General features: G+C 43.7%; 1 protein-coding gene across 1 annotated transcript; it reads right to left on the bottom strand.

The window, feature by feature from the left end:
* Window positions 1-1,204: 1,204 nt before the first annotated feature.
* mypn (myopalladin) lies at window positions 1,205-17,992 on the bottom strand. The gene is made up of 20 exons (XM_086181374.1): window positions 16,914-17,992; window positions 11,833-12,008; window positions 11,678-11,729; window positions 11,190-11,583; window positions 11,023-11,097; window positions 10,788-10,929; window positions 9,667-9,690; window positions 9,163-9,279; window positions 8,305-9,067; window positions 6,660-7,670; window positions 6,443-6,575; window positions 5,174-5,251; window positions 3,505-3,726; window positions 3,283-3,432; window positions 3,130-3,209; window positions 2,845-2,971; window positions 2,534-2,741; window positions 2,283-2,448; window positions 2,060-2,193; window positions 1,205-1,970 (listed from the first exon to the last, which is right to left on the bottom strand). Exons 1-20 carry the CDS (start codon window positions 17,990-17,992, stop codon window positions 1,792-1,794), a joined length of 5,310 nt encoding a protein of 1,769 aa, XP_086037500.1. The 3' UTR covers window positions 1,205-1,791.
* Window positions 17,993-18,632: the final 640 nt, after the last annotated feature.

The following is an 18,632-nucleotide window of genomic DNA, read 5'->3' on the forward strand; positions in this document are numbered from 1 at the left end:
AATAAAGTATTATATAGTATACCACCAAGTGCAGTTGTAGGCATACTTTTAATTTATTAGTTATATACTCCTAACAACCTTTAAGTTTTTATTACTATGTGTGTGTGTGTGTGAGTGTGTGTGTGTGCGTGAGTGAGAGAGAGAGAGAGAGATTTTTTAATATTGCAAGTACTCTTAACTTTTCTTTGTGAACCATATTAGAAGTTATGTATTCATACATAACTACTGCATTTACAAGTACACTAGTCAGTTTCTTTTTATGTCTGATCGCTCTAACCAGACTAAACATATAAAAATTCACTAGGTGACTCATATTTAAGAACCTATTTTTTTTCCTTTAAAAAAATAACACTGTTCCACCTTAAAGCTAAGTTGTTACTTAAAACTTGAGCATGTAAGTTTAGGAAACACAATCATTTAACAGGCTACCATATCAAAAGTGTCAGTACAACCACAGTGGAAGCCAAGAATACTTACATTTTTGTTTAAGAATACTTCGCTTCATTGAATGTTTCGCAGTGGGCCAGTACAGAAAATGGTCTCAAATACACTTTCCCTCAAAACACTCTTTCCTTGTATTAACAGATCTAGAGTTTTGTTTAACATTCACAGGGGGGGGGGGGGGGACGGTTTTAAGTCACGAGATGTTATTTCATCAACTACATCCTCACTACCAGGAGACACTGCAGCTAAGCTAACTGGCAGAGGGGCATCTGAAGGAGGTCTGGAGCCCCCTAATGCTCACAGAGGGGGAGGAACGGTATCCATCCTCTCTTCTGGCTCTAAAAATGATGAACAATTACAGTATTTCACAAAAAGTTGGTGTGTTCCTTTAAAGGTCACTATTAACCTCTACGAGATACATTTGCCTTGTTGGTGTCATTCGCTAACAGTCAACAAAGCTAACAGTCGAATACCATCTGTTGACATTTTCAAGAGTTTTTAGTCTGATCAGACTCGGACAGATGCATCGGTAGCTGTGGATGCTGCTGAGGAGAACAAAGATGAACAAATTCACCTGAAAGCAAAAAAAAAAAAAAAAAAATATATATATATATATATATAAAGAAAGTGTTACAGTGTTTCTGCTACAAAAACCCAACAAGAATCTTAACAAAACCCTGTGTGGGTAGAGTTCCTTTCACTGCATCTTCATCAGTCATGCACATGAAAAACATGGAGCAAAAACGTGAACCTGTAATGGACTTAAAAAAAGAATCCCACATTGATGGAGTCATTTCAATCAAATTCTCTACGTGGCTCATTTAAGAGTAGATTATCTACTCTAAACAAGATCTGAATAATGACAAATAATAATCATCATCATCATCATCATAAACACCTATGTTTTATATTGAAAAGAAACTATCACTACCAGTACAGGTATATATGATTTGAAATAAAAATAAATGGTGCTGCTTTGAAAATAAACCCACAATTAAGAACAGATGTTATATTAAACTCAACAACCTCAACCTCATAGCCAAATATGATGTAGAAAAACAACTGTGAATCACTCAAACCTGTCAGAGAACCAAACTCAACTCCACTGACAGCTCATGAGCTAAGACTTTGCAAATCTGTCTTTCTTTTCTGTACGCAAAACACTCGAGGATACCGGAATGGTGACAAACTCACTATCTGTGCTGATAGCTCTGACGTCTAACAGGCGGCACAAATCATTCTTTGCCTTTCTATTCTGAATGTATCACTTCAAATTGCATCACACAAATCACATGACATTCTGCTCAGGTGACTCCTCTTGTCTCCCTGTGAAGGAGCTGCTGCCGCTCACAGTTCCTCGCTCTCCATAGTGGCTTCAGGAGGGGAACTGGAGAACAAGATGGGGCTGGTCTCCGACGTGGGGAAAGCTGACTTTATGTCAAGCCCTTGGCCTGTCAGGGCTGCATAGCGGCTGCCCGTGCGTTGCACCCTCTTCATGGGTGGAGGGATGCTCTGATGCCACTGTGCTGAGGGTGACAACAGAGTGATATGCTGAATTCGGCTCATTCATTGCGAACACGGTCGATAGCCGTGGAGGTACTGCAGGTCTTAGTACCGTAGATATCGAGCCTGCAGGTGCAGGATATAACTCCAGCCTCGTTTTTCGCTGACACGGTGTACCATCCCGCATCGTCTTTTGTAGTTGGCTCAATAAGTAGACACACATATCCTGTGGCATCCTGTTGCACGCTAAAATAAAAATAAATTAACAATCAGTTTCAAGGAGGAAAACTACTGAGCAAATCCATGAGAAACCAATGTTTTAATCCCTTACTTACCTTATTCTGCTCTTGGTTCTAGGAATGGTGTCATTGTCTTTCTTCCAGAATATAGCTGGAGGGGGCATGCCCACTACCCGGCACTCCAGCCTGACAGGACTCCCCTCAGGGATCCCCATGTTCTGCAGCTTCTCCACGAAGTGAGGAGGATGCTTCATTTCTCTCTCTAAATTTGAAATGAATGACTTACATCATTTTAAACCTCTGTCGTAACAACCCAGCTGGGTAAGACTGATGCGTCCTCAACTCACCCACAACTTTGAGGTCCAGACTGAAGGAGCTCTGCCCAGCTTTGTTGCTTGCAATGCAGGTGTATGTGCCTGCATCTTTCTGTGTCAGAGGGTCAATGACCAGGGAGTGGATGCCATTTTCACGCACCAGCATCTTGTGATAAAGGTCTGGATAGATTGGCCGGCCATTGACCAACCACATGAGCTCGGGGTTGGGTAGGCCACTCACCTTGAGGACAAATATATTTAGAATACTTTCTGTAAAGTAAAAATGCATTTCCTGCACATTTCTTGACTGTAAATGAAACTACACGGTCAGTCCTCCACTTTACCTTACAGTCTAATCTGCAAAGCCTCCCCTCGTGAGCAAGCATGTCCCCTGGAGCTTGGAGGAAGTGGGGCCGAAAAAAACGTTCATGGGTTTGCTCCCCTTCAACTTCCTGTATGCGGGCTCGCACCCTGAAGACAAGCGGGGATGGGACACAAACACACACTTTGACATAAAAATCTGTCTTTATGTTAGTATTTCAGTGTAGAATGAGGCTTCCTTTCCAAAAATATCAGTGTTGTTGTTGGGCTAATCTGTGTTGTCACGCTGCACCCTCAGTCCCGCTCACCTGTGAGAGCTGATAGGAGTCAGTCGACTTCGAGGTGGTCCTGTTTGGACTATCAAATGACCAGAGCAGCTGATTCGTCCCTGACGGTGGTTAAATAACAAATCAGAGCTTGTACTTGAGCAGACAAATGAACTGCTGAGTGAGACAGATTACCTGGGGATTCGCTGCCATGATGGTGTAGTTACCATCATCATCACTGGTCGTAGACTGGATGTGTAAGGTGCAGGTCCCGTCCCCCTCTCTAATCTTCTTGTAATGGACGTTCTTCCTCAAGATCTGCTTGCCATCCTTGAACCAGTAAACCTGATAGCAAATGAGAGATGAATACAAAAGTTCATTGTCTTCTTTTGCGCTGCTCAGTCATCGACCTCTCACCTTCGGAACAGGGATTCCAACAATTTTACATGAGAACGTTACAGGCACGCCCTCCACGGCCTTGAAGTTTTTCAGTTTCTTGTCAAATATGGGTGCGATGCATTTTCCTGTGGGGATGTCGTCATGCTGCACCTCATCGTCCGACTCCTCCACCGGCGTCCGCTCCAAACGGAACTCAATCTCGCTCATCAGTCTCTGCTCAAAATTGGACACTTTGTACTCCTGAAAAAAGGAAAACCACAGCAATTTTGCCACAGTCCGAGGCGCTGCACGCCATTTCTGTCTTGAAAAAAAAAAAAAAGAAATCACAGAAACAAACCTGTAGCCATGATAACATGCACATATGCTCTTACTTGATCAAGAACATGAGACAACGTGCATCTGTTCACCACGGAGCAACAGTGGTACCTATTCCACAAAGGTGTTTTGTGACTTTGTACCACTCAATTGTAAAGATCATGCAGTGGCATCTGCCTTACTCTATCACTGCTGGTAGGTTAAAAACAAAAAACAAAAAACAAAAAAACTCATCCAACCAATGGGACTGTGAGGGTAAAACAGAGAACAGATAAACTACGGAGTTGAAACAAAAACATATATATTTATAGATATTCGAAGAGGTACTTCACTCTAAATGTGTATTTTGCAGCTCGAGTACTCATGGATAGGTGTCTTGACCTCACACAGATAGTATTTCTTGAATGCAGAAAGAGCCACCCATGTTTATTTGTCTTGAAGTTGATGGTGAGTGATAGTCAACGAGAGCTACAGCAACAACAAAAAAATGGCAAAATTCCTAAAAGCGTTCATTTATTAATTATTTTCCATATCTCCTTTACCTTCATTCTTTATTACAAACAAAGTATAACCCTGCCACTTCCGCACAACCTCAAACAAGTACTAACGTGTCAGCGGGTTGGTTCAACTGACCGGGGCAACTAGTCGGGTTCCAGAGGGCTTGTATTTAGTTTGTTTTTCACTGAAATCAAAATGTTTGTAGATTACTGAGCATACGGCTGGATTAAGAGAATGTGGATTATACCAGATGATGCATTTGAGAGTTTGTGAATAGTTTGAGGCAATTCTTTGGTCAGCCATCAGTCTCATTTAGCTTCAAGCTAAATTTACATTGCTGGCTTTTTCTGCATTTTGGAGTCATAAAGACGAAAGCAGGAGGGAAAAAAAATGTCTTCATGGGCTCAAGTCACTGATTTGTGAGAACTTGAAAGGCAAACTACACTTTTGGGGGGAAGTTTTAATTATTCTGACTGAAAATCTTTTAGTTTGATATTAATTCCTGATATTCAGTTGGCTTGCAAAGAGGCAAAGCAGATCAAAATATATGGTTTGTGTGTCCTCTTCTGAAAATTGTACTTCATAAGAACTATGTCATGATGGCACTTTGGGAAAAACACTCCAGAAGCAGGGGTTGCAAGCATCAATGGAGGAAAATATAACACGAGTTAACAGAAAACTGGAGAATTAGCAAACAGTGAGTCATTACATTTCATGATTAAGTAATGAACCTAAAACATATGTTCGTGCGGGTTACATTTTAAGTACTTAATTAGATGTATGGTAGTTATTCGAGCAGACATGTTTTAATCTCAGTCTGAAACGTGGATACAGTCTCCCGGTAAAGGTGCTTGGGATGAGATGATCCTTGTACCTCATCATAGTTAATGACAGTAGCAGGAATGTTTGGTCCAAGGGGTCTGCTCGCTCTTTTCCCCTCATAACTCAGCTTCTACGAGAGGATAGGGATGGATGATGAATGACAACAAAGACACACAAACTGTACCAACAAACCATGACAGATGGCCCAGCGTGCACACAAGCTAATGTTATTATCATGCTAGTTGTTACAGTACATGACCACAAACTTATGAATTACCATGAAAAACTGGGAAGGGGAATGATGCACCTACATGAAAGTGAGATCCTCATTGGCTTTGAGTTCTTAAATCAATTGCGTACCATATACGTATCTCAAGCCAAATTCATAAGTAGCGATCCGGAGTGAGAATGCAGCACAGTTGTTAGTTCACATTTACTTGATTGAAACAGGATTACAACTGTTGGTTAGTTGAAAGGAACACACCAATTTCTTGGGGGAATTATTACCGTCCTCCCTAGAGACAGACAAGATGGTAGATATCCTCAGTTCTCTCCTCTGTGAGTGCATTAGAGAGCTGAGACACACAGAGACCTGTTGACTGCTAGTTAGCTTAGCACAATGAATGGTAGTGGATGGGAATTGGTCTCATACCTCTATCAAAAGTAATCTAATAGGAAAGGTTCAGGAATTGACTTGTCCAAAAGTAATTGTCCTCCTCTTCACATACAAAGTCAGTAATGATTAGTAGCAGCGGTTGCTCCTCCAGTTGCGAGCAAATTTTTTGTCGGCTCAAGGTAAAATTTGGCTTTTCAGTTGTTGCATCAAATCATTGAGTGAGGTGGTTTGTCAGGAAAGTAACTTTAACTGTGTCTGATTATAAAATTACAGGCAAAGGCAATTTTGAAAGAGTATGTTTGATGACTTTTGATGGATGTACTGCACACTACCACTTCCCAGACCACTACCACTCATTGTGCTAAGCTAACTAGCAGTCAGCCAGCCACTGCGGGTCCCTCTAAAGCAGCACAGGCAACAGAAGTTTATCTATCTTCTTTTTTGACCAACTCTAGAGGAATTAGGCATATTTCCCAAATGTGTGTTTCTTTAAAAGTAGGGATTTTATACCACCATGTCACTAATGCTCTTCTGATATTCACTCATTTAACATCTGTGATGGAGGCTGACATGAATAAAATCCCATGAATCCAACTTTTTGCGCAAAGGCAACTAAAAAGATCTGTTAATTCACCACAATGTTGCTCTGACTGAGCATGTAAAAGAGGATAAATCAGAGTTGCAGAGCTGAAACCTATTTAGTACCTGTTGGTGTGCAAAAAGTGGGATGTCATCTTTAAGTCGAAGCTTTTTCTCAATGTCAAGGAGGAGAAGTTCTTTGCTCTCACGAATGTCTTCAATAGACGGGGGTCGCATCTTTGGCACCTTCTTATGTAACCTGAGGAGAAAAAGAAAAAATATGTAAGAAAGCATGACAGCCAACAAAAAAACTCAGGAGTCTTGTTGTCAAGAGAGAAGGTACCCAAGAGGAGCTCCCCTGGGTAAGCCCATAGAGTTGGTGGGCTGACTTGGAGTCAGTGAAGGCAGGATGGAACTCAGGAAAGCCACAGGGTTTTGGATGGGGCTGGGGGTGGAGCTGCTGGAGGTGGGAGAGGACGCTTGAGGAGGTGACTGGGCTCTAATGGTGAACATGTTGTTCGGTGTCGGTGAGGATACGAGGGATGGAGGGCTTGTGGGAGATGTGAGCACCCTCGTGGGTAAGATCCTGGGTGTGGGGAGGAATGGTGGGAGCGTTGGGGAGCTGGCTGCTGAGGAGTTGAGCTCAGCTGCCAGCTCGTGGAGCAGGGGGACAGGGGATTCTGTTGGAGAGGGGCTTCTGGCTGGTGAGAAGGTCTGGGCAGCGATGAACTCTTTGGGTCTGGCATAGTTGAAGGTCTGCGAGGTGGCGGTCAGATTAATGAGGGAGGCGTGGGTGGTTCTCAGTAGAGTAGCAGGAGATGTGACTTGCTGTAAGGCTGCTGTTGTGCTGTGGTCCGTTGAGACCACGCCAAGCTTGGGTGCAGGTGGAGAGGACAATTGGTGTGTGGGTGCAGTTCTACCAAGAGCTGCAGGAGACAGGTTGAGGTGGGAGGCATGGATGGTGTTCATCTGAGTTACGGGAGCTGTACTGAAGGCTGTGCTCAGCTGTGGCACAGGTGGAGGGGGTGTCACCACTGAGGAGGTCTTCAGCTGAGGAAGAGATGGAGGGGAACTCAAAGTGTTGAGCACTGTAGCAGAGCTCAGTGAAGGGGCAGGGGGGGCTGTGGTCAGTGGAGGCACAGAGATGGGTGTCTTCTGTGGGGGCGGATGCAGTTCACGATGAGCCCTGGGGGACCACAACAGACTTTCAGAAGAGCTGTGAACCTCAGGCTGAATCCGGATCTGGGAGGAGGGTTGGGACTGTGTTCGGATGTGGGTCGGAGTCGGAGGCTCACTGTCCTGCTGCTGCTCCATGAGGACCTGGTTGTGCAGGAGCTGGAGCTGTGCTGGATCCCTGTCAATCAAGCAAAACCAAAATAAGAGATGCGCAGGGATGAAGTTACTATACATGGAGAACATGAAGGAGGCTCAGTTCTGTAAACCTCAGCAGGAATGAGCCAAAGCCAGCATGAGGAATACTCTGCCCTTTTATGGACCACCAACAAGGAGCTGATAAACAAAACACTGTCCAGCCTCAAGACACTTTCAGCTTTCACTCTAAATATGACATTCTTATACATTTATCATATAAGAGCAACTGTTACAGACTCTATTTCAACACGAGATGAACTCATATTATCTTTGTTGCTTTAGTAAAGAGCAAATGACTTAAAAAATACTCGTCTAGATTCCAATTACCTTTGTATCTCAAAATCAGCGTACAAATGAACTTACAAATAGAAAACGCCATCCTTTGTTTTGGAAAGTCTGAAGGTCCACATTGAAAGTCCGCACGTGTTCATTTGTGGATCACAACTGATTACAGCTGATCGTTCAGCCGGAGGCGGAGTCACTTACAGGAGGAGGATCAAACGGCAACCGAAGACGCGGCTCACGGAAAATCTCAAAGTCTCACTATGTTTCTTTCTTTATACAGAACATGCAGTTTGCAGTTGTGTCAAAGTCATTTATGAGTTGACTGTACTCACAGTTTGGGTTTAGCCAGCACCGGCGGCGGCTCTTTGCTGACTGAGAAATCAGCTGTGTCCTCTTCAGATGGACTGGATGCATCACTTTGTACGTCCTCCTCATCTTCAGGCAGTTTGAAGTGCACACGCAGGCCGACTCTGGAGCTGGAGCGCGAGTCTTTGTGGTTTGTTAGGGCACCTGTCTTTAGGCAGGAGTTAGGAGGGGGATCAGGGAGCGGCACCACAATAGGGGTCCCATTCTGATGGTTTGAGGCCCCCTTAACTTTGGGGCTTGTGTCAGGCGACGTCACTAAAGGTCTGGAAGCTTCCTGCACAGCAGGTGGGGAGGTGAAGGGTTTTGAGTATGAGAACACCTGCCCTGAACTCTGTGCTTCTGGACGTGTTCCAGGAGGGTCCTGGTGGAGGCCCAGAGGATCTAAGTTGGGGGTGCTGGCACTGCGAGAATTGAGGGAGGAGCTGCTGGTCAGGCTAGTCGGCTCCAGACTGGGCAGGCTGGTGCGTAAAGGGTCTGGACGCAACATACTGGAGCTATGCGGGTCCAGACGAAGAGTGCTGGTATTTAAGGGGTCCAGGCGTAAGGTGTTGGAGATTAATGGATCAAGGCGGATGGTGCTGGAGTGGGGCTTGATGTTATTGGTCACAGTAACCTCTGCTTGAGACTTTATGAGGGGAGCTGTGTGATCTGGTGGGAACGGTTCCAGGTTGCGACTGGGTTCCACAGTAAAACTGCTAAAAGTCCTCACATGGTTGTTGCTGTCACTGCCTGAAGAGAACCAGAGAAATGGACACAGTGTAAAATTAAAATATTAACATGAGACTAACAAAGACGATCTGACGATTTTATAGGACGAGTGTTACCTTTGACCCTCAGCGCTGCGGTGCTGGACACAGTCCCGTACTTGTTGCTGGCTGTGCAAGTAAACATCCCCGAGTCCTCAGGAAAGACCTCTGCGATGACCAACGTACATATTTCCTCTACAGGCAGAAAAAATGATACTCACATGATCACGCTGGTTTGATATGACAGCATCATATTAGCCCCTGAACCAGCAGAGAGTCTTACTGGAGTGAGGACGGATATATGACTCGTGTTTCAAATGTTGCAGCGGTGAGGTTTCTTAGTACCAGAGAGTCTAAGGCAGGTTGAAAGCATCTGCCATGGTGGTTTGACCCAGGATGAGGGACTGCCATATAAGGTCTAGACTCAGGGAAAAGCAGCTCTGGCTTGTGTACAGAAGAAGAGCAGAAACCTCTGCCAAGCCCTATAAACATCTCAGCAGTAATATGCATGCAGCGCAGCATCATATTTGAAGCACTCAACACGAATGTTTTCAACAAATGAAGATCGAACAGAATATTTACCTGATTCAGCCGGAGATCGTGGCTCTGGGAAAAAAAAAAAAAAAGTTTAAAAAAAAACACGACTCACTGATCATTTGATGAAATTTGGCATCAATAATTTGGATTAAAGTATCTTCACACTGTCTGAATTCAACAATTACAGGAATTATGTGAAGATGAACAACAAAAAATGTTTTATACACTGATTCCACTCCATCAGCTGTCGAATGCGTGGAGGTTTAACACCTCTGTCACCCTCAAATCTTTCGCTGCAATTTCAACATTTTTCAGAATTGCTCATCAACATGATTTAACTTTTTATATTTCTCAAAAAGATCATTTTGAGAAATAATAAAAGCTAATTTATAATTTTCAGTTTTTAAAAAAAAAAAAAAATTTTAACAAGATGAATGTTCATGGTAACTTCGCTAGTTGTTTTTTCTTATCTGGTTACGACCAAACATGCACATGCAAGAAGTAAGTCTTGCCAAGTACTTTTGTCTAATTTCATATTATCTCATTATATTTGATATGCAACAGAATCACTTAATAGTATCTCAGTAAGATAGAGGAGCTTGTGTTTCAGTCAATGTGTCATTTTAAGAAATATTGATGAATATAATTTAGCCTTCTTTAAGCAAAAAAAAGCCGCTGATTTCTTTGTGCTTACAAAAGTTTAATAGTCTGTCAATAGAATAAGTAAAATTAAAAAGATATTTCTGAAAATAATAATTACACAGTCCTTAAATGAAGCCTATTTATCTGACTGAGACAGTATCATGAAAGAGATTCTGACAAATATTAAGTTTAACTGGATGATGAAAAATGAGGAAAATAGATATATTTCAGTGTGCAGCATGTTTAAGTTCTCATTAAATGCTGCACATAATAAAGATCATAATATAAGTGGTTCTGGTACTGCTTTGGAACCAGTTCTCGAGGACAAGGGACAGTTCTTTTGCGATTGAAATCGATCACAATTAGGGGCCTTGAACTTGCTGGTTCCTGGGAAATGAGTTTCTCTTTATACCCAATTATGAACTCTATTAAATAAATCTGGATGAATTTCAAATGCGATGACATCATCTCTCATGCAATTTTGTCATCTTAGTCCCGCTGTATGGCAGAAGTCAGAAATTTACTCTTCTGTAGGATCCTGAAATCAGGAGAGTCCTCAATGGGTTTCCCCTCCTGGTACCAGTCCACTCGGGGGGACGGCACTCCTTTCACACGGCACTCTAGCACCACCAGCTGGCCTTCTGACGCCAGGAGGTCCTGCAGTCTCTAGTGGGATGAGACAGTTGGTATCATGTTACGCCAGTAAACACACAGCAGTCAGTAGCAGTGTGCAGTACATCCAACTGAAAATGACTCTACCTTCGTGAAAACAGGGGCAGCCATGATAGATTGCCCGTTCAATCCCTGCAGGAAGCTGTTGTTGGAGGTTTGGCACTAAGAATTAAATGACATAATCAAGGATGTGCTGATGCAAACAACAAAAGTAATCATGAACAAAGAGTAAGGGTGTGTTTCAGGTGCTCTACCTCAGGCTGGGGAGCTTGTAGCACAGTCGAGGGGGCAGGGTGCAGTGATGTAGGAGGGGTGGGTATGACTGAGACGAGCGTCGACACCTCCTGGGCTTCTGTAGCGTTGCAATCATCTGCTGCTGAGGTAGGAAACACTTGCGCACTTGCTGTGTCCCTCTCAGCAGGATGAGCTGTAGAAACCACGAATGCGTTACAGAGCTCTGGCTCTGCGATTGTTGCAGGAGCGGGTGTCTGGGCAGGTGTCTGAAGGGGTTCTGGGACTATCTGGCTAGCTGACAGAGAGGAGAGCTCCTCTGCTGGTTCCTTGGGGACCACCGCTGCAGCCTCTTCCCCCTCTGTGGAAAGAGTTTGGCTTGATGATGGAGCTGATTCTGGTTGTTTCCTCTGCAGCCTTTCAGAATCAGAGGGAAGAGAGTCACAGATTCACATATAATTGGTCCGTATACATTAAAGTGTGTAGAAATGAAAATGGAGTAAAAACTCACTGGGCTAAATGCTCCAAGTGTTGCTCCGCCTCCGAATCTGAAGAGGATGCACCTGTGAGAACAAAAAAAGTGAGGGCTTTAGTGTTTAGGACTCTCCAAGTGTCAGTCAGGAAGAGGAGGGAGGGAGAGGAGAGGAGAGGAAACACAAGAATCACCTTCGATGTAGATCTCAGCTGATGTGGAATCTGTCCCGTAGAAGTTGGACGCAAAGCAGGAGTAACGTCCGGTATCCTCCTCAAACGCCTCTGTGATGATCAGAGAGTGCAGCTCGCCATTGGTGATGATCTGAATGTCGGGGCTGTTCTCCAACTCCTTGCCCTCACAAAACCACCTACAATTCAACACACACTGCTCAGTTGGGCTTAATACTAGCATCAAATCACCTAACGCATTAGCTCCCTCAATAAGATTTAACACACTCATTGTTGGTGAGACCAACATGAGGGTAATAAAACAAATCATGCTGCTTGAAATGTCTATTTTCAATCAAAGCACTTTCCAATGCTTTTTGATTCACTGGAAATGTTGCAAACACAAAGGCGTGCTTCTGAGTAGTTAAATCTGCTCTCATTTCTACAACCGCTTGGTTTCACGGTGTTCTTTTCTCTCCGTGCGGTGGGTGTCGTTCCTGGGAACGGTGACAGGAAATCTACTTCACTTTTAACACGCAACCTAAAAGCCAGTCAGACCTGGGGGTCATAGTGGAGGCTGATGTCAACCTCTAAAATCCCACAGATCACATATTACAAGACCGTCGTTCTACAACACGGGATAGACTGAAATCAAAAATAAAAAGATGTATGTCAAAATAAAAATAAAATGATAATCAAAACATTCATTCATACAGGTTTCAGCCACGAGAGTTTAAACCGGAACATGGAAACAAAATGTTATAATTGCATTCAGAATCCCCAGTTGCTAGACTTGTGTATTTCTGACCAATCAGGGGTACAGACAGAAGTTCTATGGTTCTGTCTACAACAGGTGGACCCAAACTTTTTTTCTGTTAAGAGGGACAAAACTAAACCTTAATGCATGGCAATTTAAAATCCCCGCCTCTCCATTCTGTTCTTACCTCACTCCTGCAAGACTGACTTCCCGAGCAAAGTGTCTCTCTGCCGCCTGATCTCGGAAAAATAATTCAAATAATTCAGGATCCTACAGACAATTTTTACCTCCCCAAAATAAATGCTTTTAGTTTTTCAGTAGGTCTGTTATTGTTGTCATTTTACATTGGGCTGGCCAAAATTAACCTATTGTCAGGTACCATTTGGCTTAACAGAAACAAAAAATATTCTGATATATCAGCCGATGTAAATAAAAATCCCATCACGATATTTAATGGTGATTTACTCGTTTTAATGAGAGACGTCAGCAGCAAAGTGTCTCTACTACACTGCAACTCTATCAATATCTGCTGCTGGAGAAAATCATTTCAATATCAATACATCGCCTGATATTCTTTATATATTACATAAAAGCACATGTGCACCATCTGCAAAATGTATCAAAAGCTACAGAACTCGTGTAAATTCACCAAATTTTGATTGTCACAGATTTATTCATTTCAATGTCAAAGTACGACTCACGTCACATAATTCTTACTTACGTGTAACGATGCACTTATAACAAACTGATCGTTTAAATGACGTAAAAAACATGTGATGAATGCCAATATGATATCTTGTAAATGTCAAACAATAACATCAACCCAACTGCTGTGCTTCTAGGTGTTTATCTATTTATTTTATTTTCGAAGGGTTGACGCACATTAATCAAAGAAAGCGCACCAGACCATCGTGTAAGTGTGGGACGTTTAGCCACAGAGGCTAATATACATCTGTCGTCCCTGAAGGGTTGACGGCAGTGGAAGAACAACCACATGCGCATGAGACGTTTCTGGCACTTGTGACATTTCAGTCCCCTGAGTCATAAATCAAAGTTTGAGAAAATAAACAATAATAAAAAATGGAATACTGAAATTCATTGCGATTCAGTGTAGGTCGCAGGTGAGTTGCTTCTTTCTGGATAGATTAACTGCAGACGGATTTGCTGGTTCGTGCACATGTGGCTGTAATTCTTTGCTACTTTTGTTCAGTTTAACTGTATTTCATCATGAATAATTGTAGTTTTAAGTGGGAGGAAAGAAAAAGCATCACTCCTCTTTGTAAAACCTGATTTGTAAGCAAAGCCAGTGTTCCAGTGAGGTTGCTAGCGGTTCCCTAACAGCGTTCCTGGCCTGATGCCCTTCACTGGAGTTATGCAGGCCAGCAGGAGTTTTGATGAGCCAGCCCTATCCCTTTCCCTGTAAGCAACACCAGCGTGCCACCCCGCTGCCACACCAGCTGAGACGCCATCCTGACACACTGATGCACAACACAACAGTGAAAATACTTCTTCACCTAACGAGACAGTGACTGGAGAGTGCAGACAAGAACTTATTTATTAAGTACACAAATATAACCACGGTTCAGGAAGGCCAAGGTTCTGTGGGTCTTTTTTGAGTCTGCATCTCCTGGAAGTGACCCCAAAGTATCGAGACACACACTGAAGTGGAAGGAATAAATAGCATGAACAATCACGGTCGCTTCTGCACTTTGCTGTCGTTCCTGTTGCCAGTGTGTGAGTGCTGCAGACACACACATTAATATGATTTTTATTAAACTTGTGGAACTGAAGAATTGCAGTTTACATATGAAAATCGAGCCTCAGGTGTTGTGCGTTGAACGGTTCTGTTTTTTTCACAGCTGGGTTTTGCCTTCATGTAGAAGTAAAGTCTTTTCAAGACTTTTAAGCACCTGTAGGTAGCCTGAATCGAGCTCTTGTGATTCTGCGAACGGGGTTTTTTTTAAGCCAAGATTTTGCTAAAATATTTGTAAAGTGCTGGGTCGATTCCAAACTGCGACTTTGTCAAGTAAGAAGTCCCTTTATTTTTGTCTCCCCTCTTCTAAAATAAACGCCTGCTTTTACATTCATGAAAATACACATGAATGATGTAAAAACGTGATGAGTGATGAGAACACTTCAACCAGACTGACATCACATATGTGGCATCTCATCTGAATTTAGTACGGAAGAGTTTCAGTTGGCAACAGTCTATTTATTCTTTGTAAATCTATATAATAGACCTCGAACTTCCTCCGAACCGACCAGCAACATATGCGACAGCCTCTAAATCGAACTACATCTATTTTGAGGAGACGAGGCCTTTGATGCATTATAAAAATCCTGAAGGGGGAATGAGGTGATGTGTCACTGTGTGTCACGACATCGACCATAAATCAGAGGCGATGCGCTCCTCGAGCTCATCGGTCAACACTTCTCAAAAATGCAGGTAAAGGCTGATGATCCGCAGCTCAAAATCTCTGGCCGATCTGCGAGGACGGATCAGTGAGAACATGAAACCACACAGAAATGTCTTTCCCAGAAGTTGGATGCAACACGACGACGCTGCTGGAAGGCCGTCTGCTCGGGGAGTCATTTCTAGTGAGTAATGGTCTAAATTGAAAGCATGAGTTGTGAAGAGGCTGGCGGGTCTGCGAGGCAAAGACGTTGTTCGCTGCACCTGTCGGGGTTATTTTCCCTCTGGAGCTCAGAACCAGAGAGGAGATTCCCTTCTGGAGCCTGAGAGCTCTGACTGGCTGACCCAACCATGAACGCACCCCACTAAACATAGAATACACACAATGCCATGACACACCAGAAATGGCACAGCACTGTAAACTGATGAGAAAAATGAAGCAGATAAATGTATTTTACCTCTTTTCAGTCACACAAATATCCCAGTAAACTTAATTTAAAAGGACTTTTATTGTCTGAAATATGAACAACGAGCGAAGCCTGAAGAAATCCCTCGATCTTGAACTTGTACATGAATGTACAAGACCTGAATTTTAAATAAAGATCACATAAACGTTGTGGAAACATCCACTAAGAGAAATAAGTCATCTTACCACACAGTGCTGCATGTTCATGCTTGTGTCAAGAGCTCAGCTGGTTCCATTATCAGACGCAACTACAGCTCGCAGTGCCAGTCCAGTCTAAAAATGGCAGAGGGCTACATTCTCCCAGGACAAGTATACGTTAGTGGCTCAACAATGTTCAGTAGGACCAACAAGCCCATGCCCCCCTATACTGACACAACTCAGCCTCACTTCAGCTGTGTTGTCATGGGAGGAGAATCTCATGTCCAGCCAGAGTTCTCAAACAAATATTTTAAGACCGATATTGAGAATGAAGAACACGTTTGATTGGTAAGTTCTGTTACGTTCATTTTTTTTTTTTCTAAATGTCCGTGAGGTGATTCGTGGCCCATTTTTGACAGTAGATGACACGTGATTGGGATAGAAGAGCCTGCCGATCCTCTCAAGAAATGAAGAAAGCCTCACAATGGCATCTTTTGCACAACCAATGTACTCGGAATACTCAGCATGAGTTGCTGGATATCCTCAAAAAAAAACAAAAACAAACCAACAGCTTCATCTTAAAGCACTTTGCAAATATTCAGTATTATCTGAAACCCTGACACACCGGGGGGCCACGGACGATCACAAACGAACACTTCACAACAAGGGACCATTAAACATTGTTAGTTATTGCTTAGTTAACATTAGTAATTCTGTTAATAAAGCTTAATGAATGACTCACTTATGTGTTTTCACTTTACGGGCTGACCAGAAAGGTCACAAAGAGCATTAATAAATGGTTAAGAAAGCTTAAGTGGTGCTTATTCAGCACCCCTTTGATCATTAACATGCTCTTATTCTAAAGTTACTTTAAGCAGTTGGATTTGAGGCGTCACTGATCTAAGTTAGTAATCAGTAATCAGATTTGGTGAGGAATAATGGCTAAGATTTATATATTTCTAAATCTTATCAGACAGATAAGCAAATATTGTTGATAACTCTGGGCAGCACAAGAAAACTGTATTTCTGAGTATATTTTTTTAAAGCATGGACAATACTCGTTATTATAAAAACTGACAAACGCCACGTATTCGAAAATACTGTCTAATCAAAAAGCCATTTTCCACATTGTCACATCTTACCCTCGACTGCTGACATTTACCAACAGACCCACATGCTTCAGCGCATCTCACATCTCTAGAAGGACACCGACTGATAATTAATTCGACTCCCAGCTTGGTCAAAAAGCAGAAACATCTCCTGCGATCTCTGAGATAAGCTGCAGGCAACCATATCAGAATGCCAGGTGGACTGTTGGGGTGTGGTCTTACCGGACTTCAGGTACAGGGAGTCCTCTTACAATGCAGTCCAACTGGACTTTGCTGCCCTCAGGAACTTCCCTGCTTTTCAGTTTCTGGATGAACCGAGGAGGCTCACACACCGGCTCCACTGCATAGGAGGGAGACTCAGTCAAGCCCCCAGCCTCCTCCGTCTCTTGAGAGGCTGGCTCGTACTGCTGCTCCTCAGTAGTCCTGCAGTCCTGAAAATCCACGTGCCCGAGTCCAGAGTCCAGCAGGACATCTGGTGGCTGGCTGACAATAGGATCGGGTCCCTCCATCTCCTCCTCCATGGGCATGACAGAGCGCTCCCTGTTGTCAGAGCTAACGGGGTAAACCACCCCATCATTCTGGTTTTTGTTCTGGATCCGACTCCTGTGGGCTTTGCAGGATCTGGGTCGTATCCGTTTGGAGCTGTTGGCCTTGAAGAGAGAGGAGAGCTCCTCGATGAAGTCTGCTGCCTTGTTGAGGAACTCCTTCTTGGACTGGGTCTCAGGACCGTACGGGGCATTTCTTGCTGGCCTGTTCAAGTGATTGAATTCGTCACTGTTGGAGTCCCTGCTGCTCCTTGTCATGTTGTCGTGCCGTGCTGGGGCTTTGGTCACCTTTCTGTCTGATGTGAGGGGTTTGTGAGTGGCTGGTAGGTCCTCTGGCTGGGTGAGGGGCACAGTGGTGGGGGCAGCAATAGGAGAAGGAGAGGGGTTAGTGAAGGGAACAGACGTGGGAGTGGAGGAGGAAGCTGAGATGTTGGAGTGAGCTGATGGTAAGATGGAGGCCTTGACCTCTGCCCTCTCCTCACGGGGCTCGTGTCCAATGGCCTGGCGGGCCAGATTAACACTTTTATCAAGCTCCTCCTGGCTGAGGAAGGCTGACAGGTCTGGGAATTGGGTGTCGTTGTGGCCCACGGGGTCCTCCACCTTTCCTTTGAGTGACCTGTAGATCTGAAGGTGTGAGGATGAGGCGTCCGAGCGGCTCATCTCGCTGTGGCGCTGCTGGGCTCTGGCCTCGGCCAGGTAGCTCTCCCTCAGCAGCTGAGAGAGCGAAGGAGGCTGGTCAATGTTGTTCTCTTGCATGCTGAAGACAGAAATCACAACAGAGTCAATTCACTTCTTGTGTTAGAAGGATTTACCTCCTGGGTGGCTCGGTTGCTTACAGTTCTAAAGGTGACGGCACAGGAGTCCATACAGATGATCAATCTCAGTCGTCACCGTGACACTTAATTTACTCCATCATCGAGCCACATCTGAGAGTTGAGGAAAGATTTGGACTCAAGTTGGCAAAAACTGATGAGGAGCTACATAAAAACTGCTCAACTGGGCTGCGACAAACTATTCTACATTGATACAACAACGCCGAACATTTTAAGAAAACTGCTACTAAACAGAATCCCCATCGGCAATTTGCTACGTTGTTTATTGTGTGTATGTGTGTTTTAAAGAGCTGCTAAACTATGAGTGTTAGCAGGATTATGAAAAACAATCAAGCTGATTTTTACTGAACATGGCGGAGGGGTGGAAAGACAGAACGCTTTCAATTTTGGCACAGAGACATTAAACACAGCAGTTGAATCGTATTTGTTTGTACACTGAGACAGGCGGAGGTCTTCAGACTCCTACCACCTGTGTGGCAGCAAGACGCCTTGGTGGAGGATAGATGTTGTTGAATCACCGTTGTTCAGGAAATAAAAACAGGGTTCTTGCTTTTCTTAAAAGC

This window comes from Aulostomus chinensis, chromosome 16 (assembly GCF_037954235.1).
Source record: "Aulostomus chinensis isolate RoL2024-O1b breed Wild chromosome 16, RoL_Achi_v1.0, whole genome shotgun sequence".
In the NCBI taxonomy this organism is placed as follows: domain Eukaryota; kingdom Metazoa; phylum Chordata; class Actinopteri; order Syngnathiformes; family Aulostomidae; genus Aulostomus; species Aulostomus chinensis.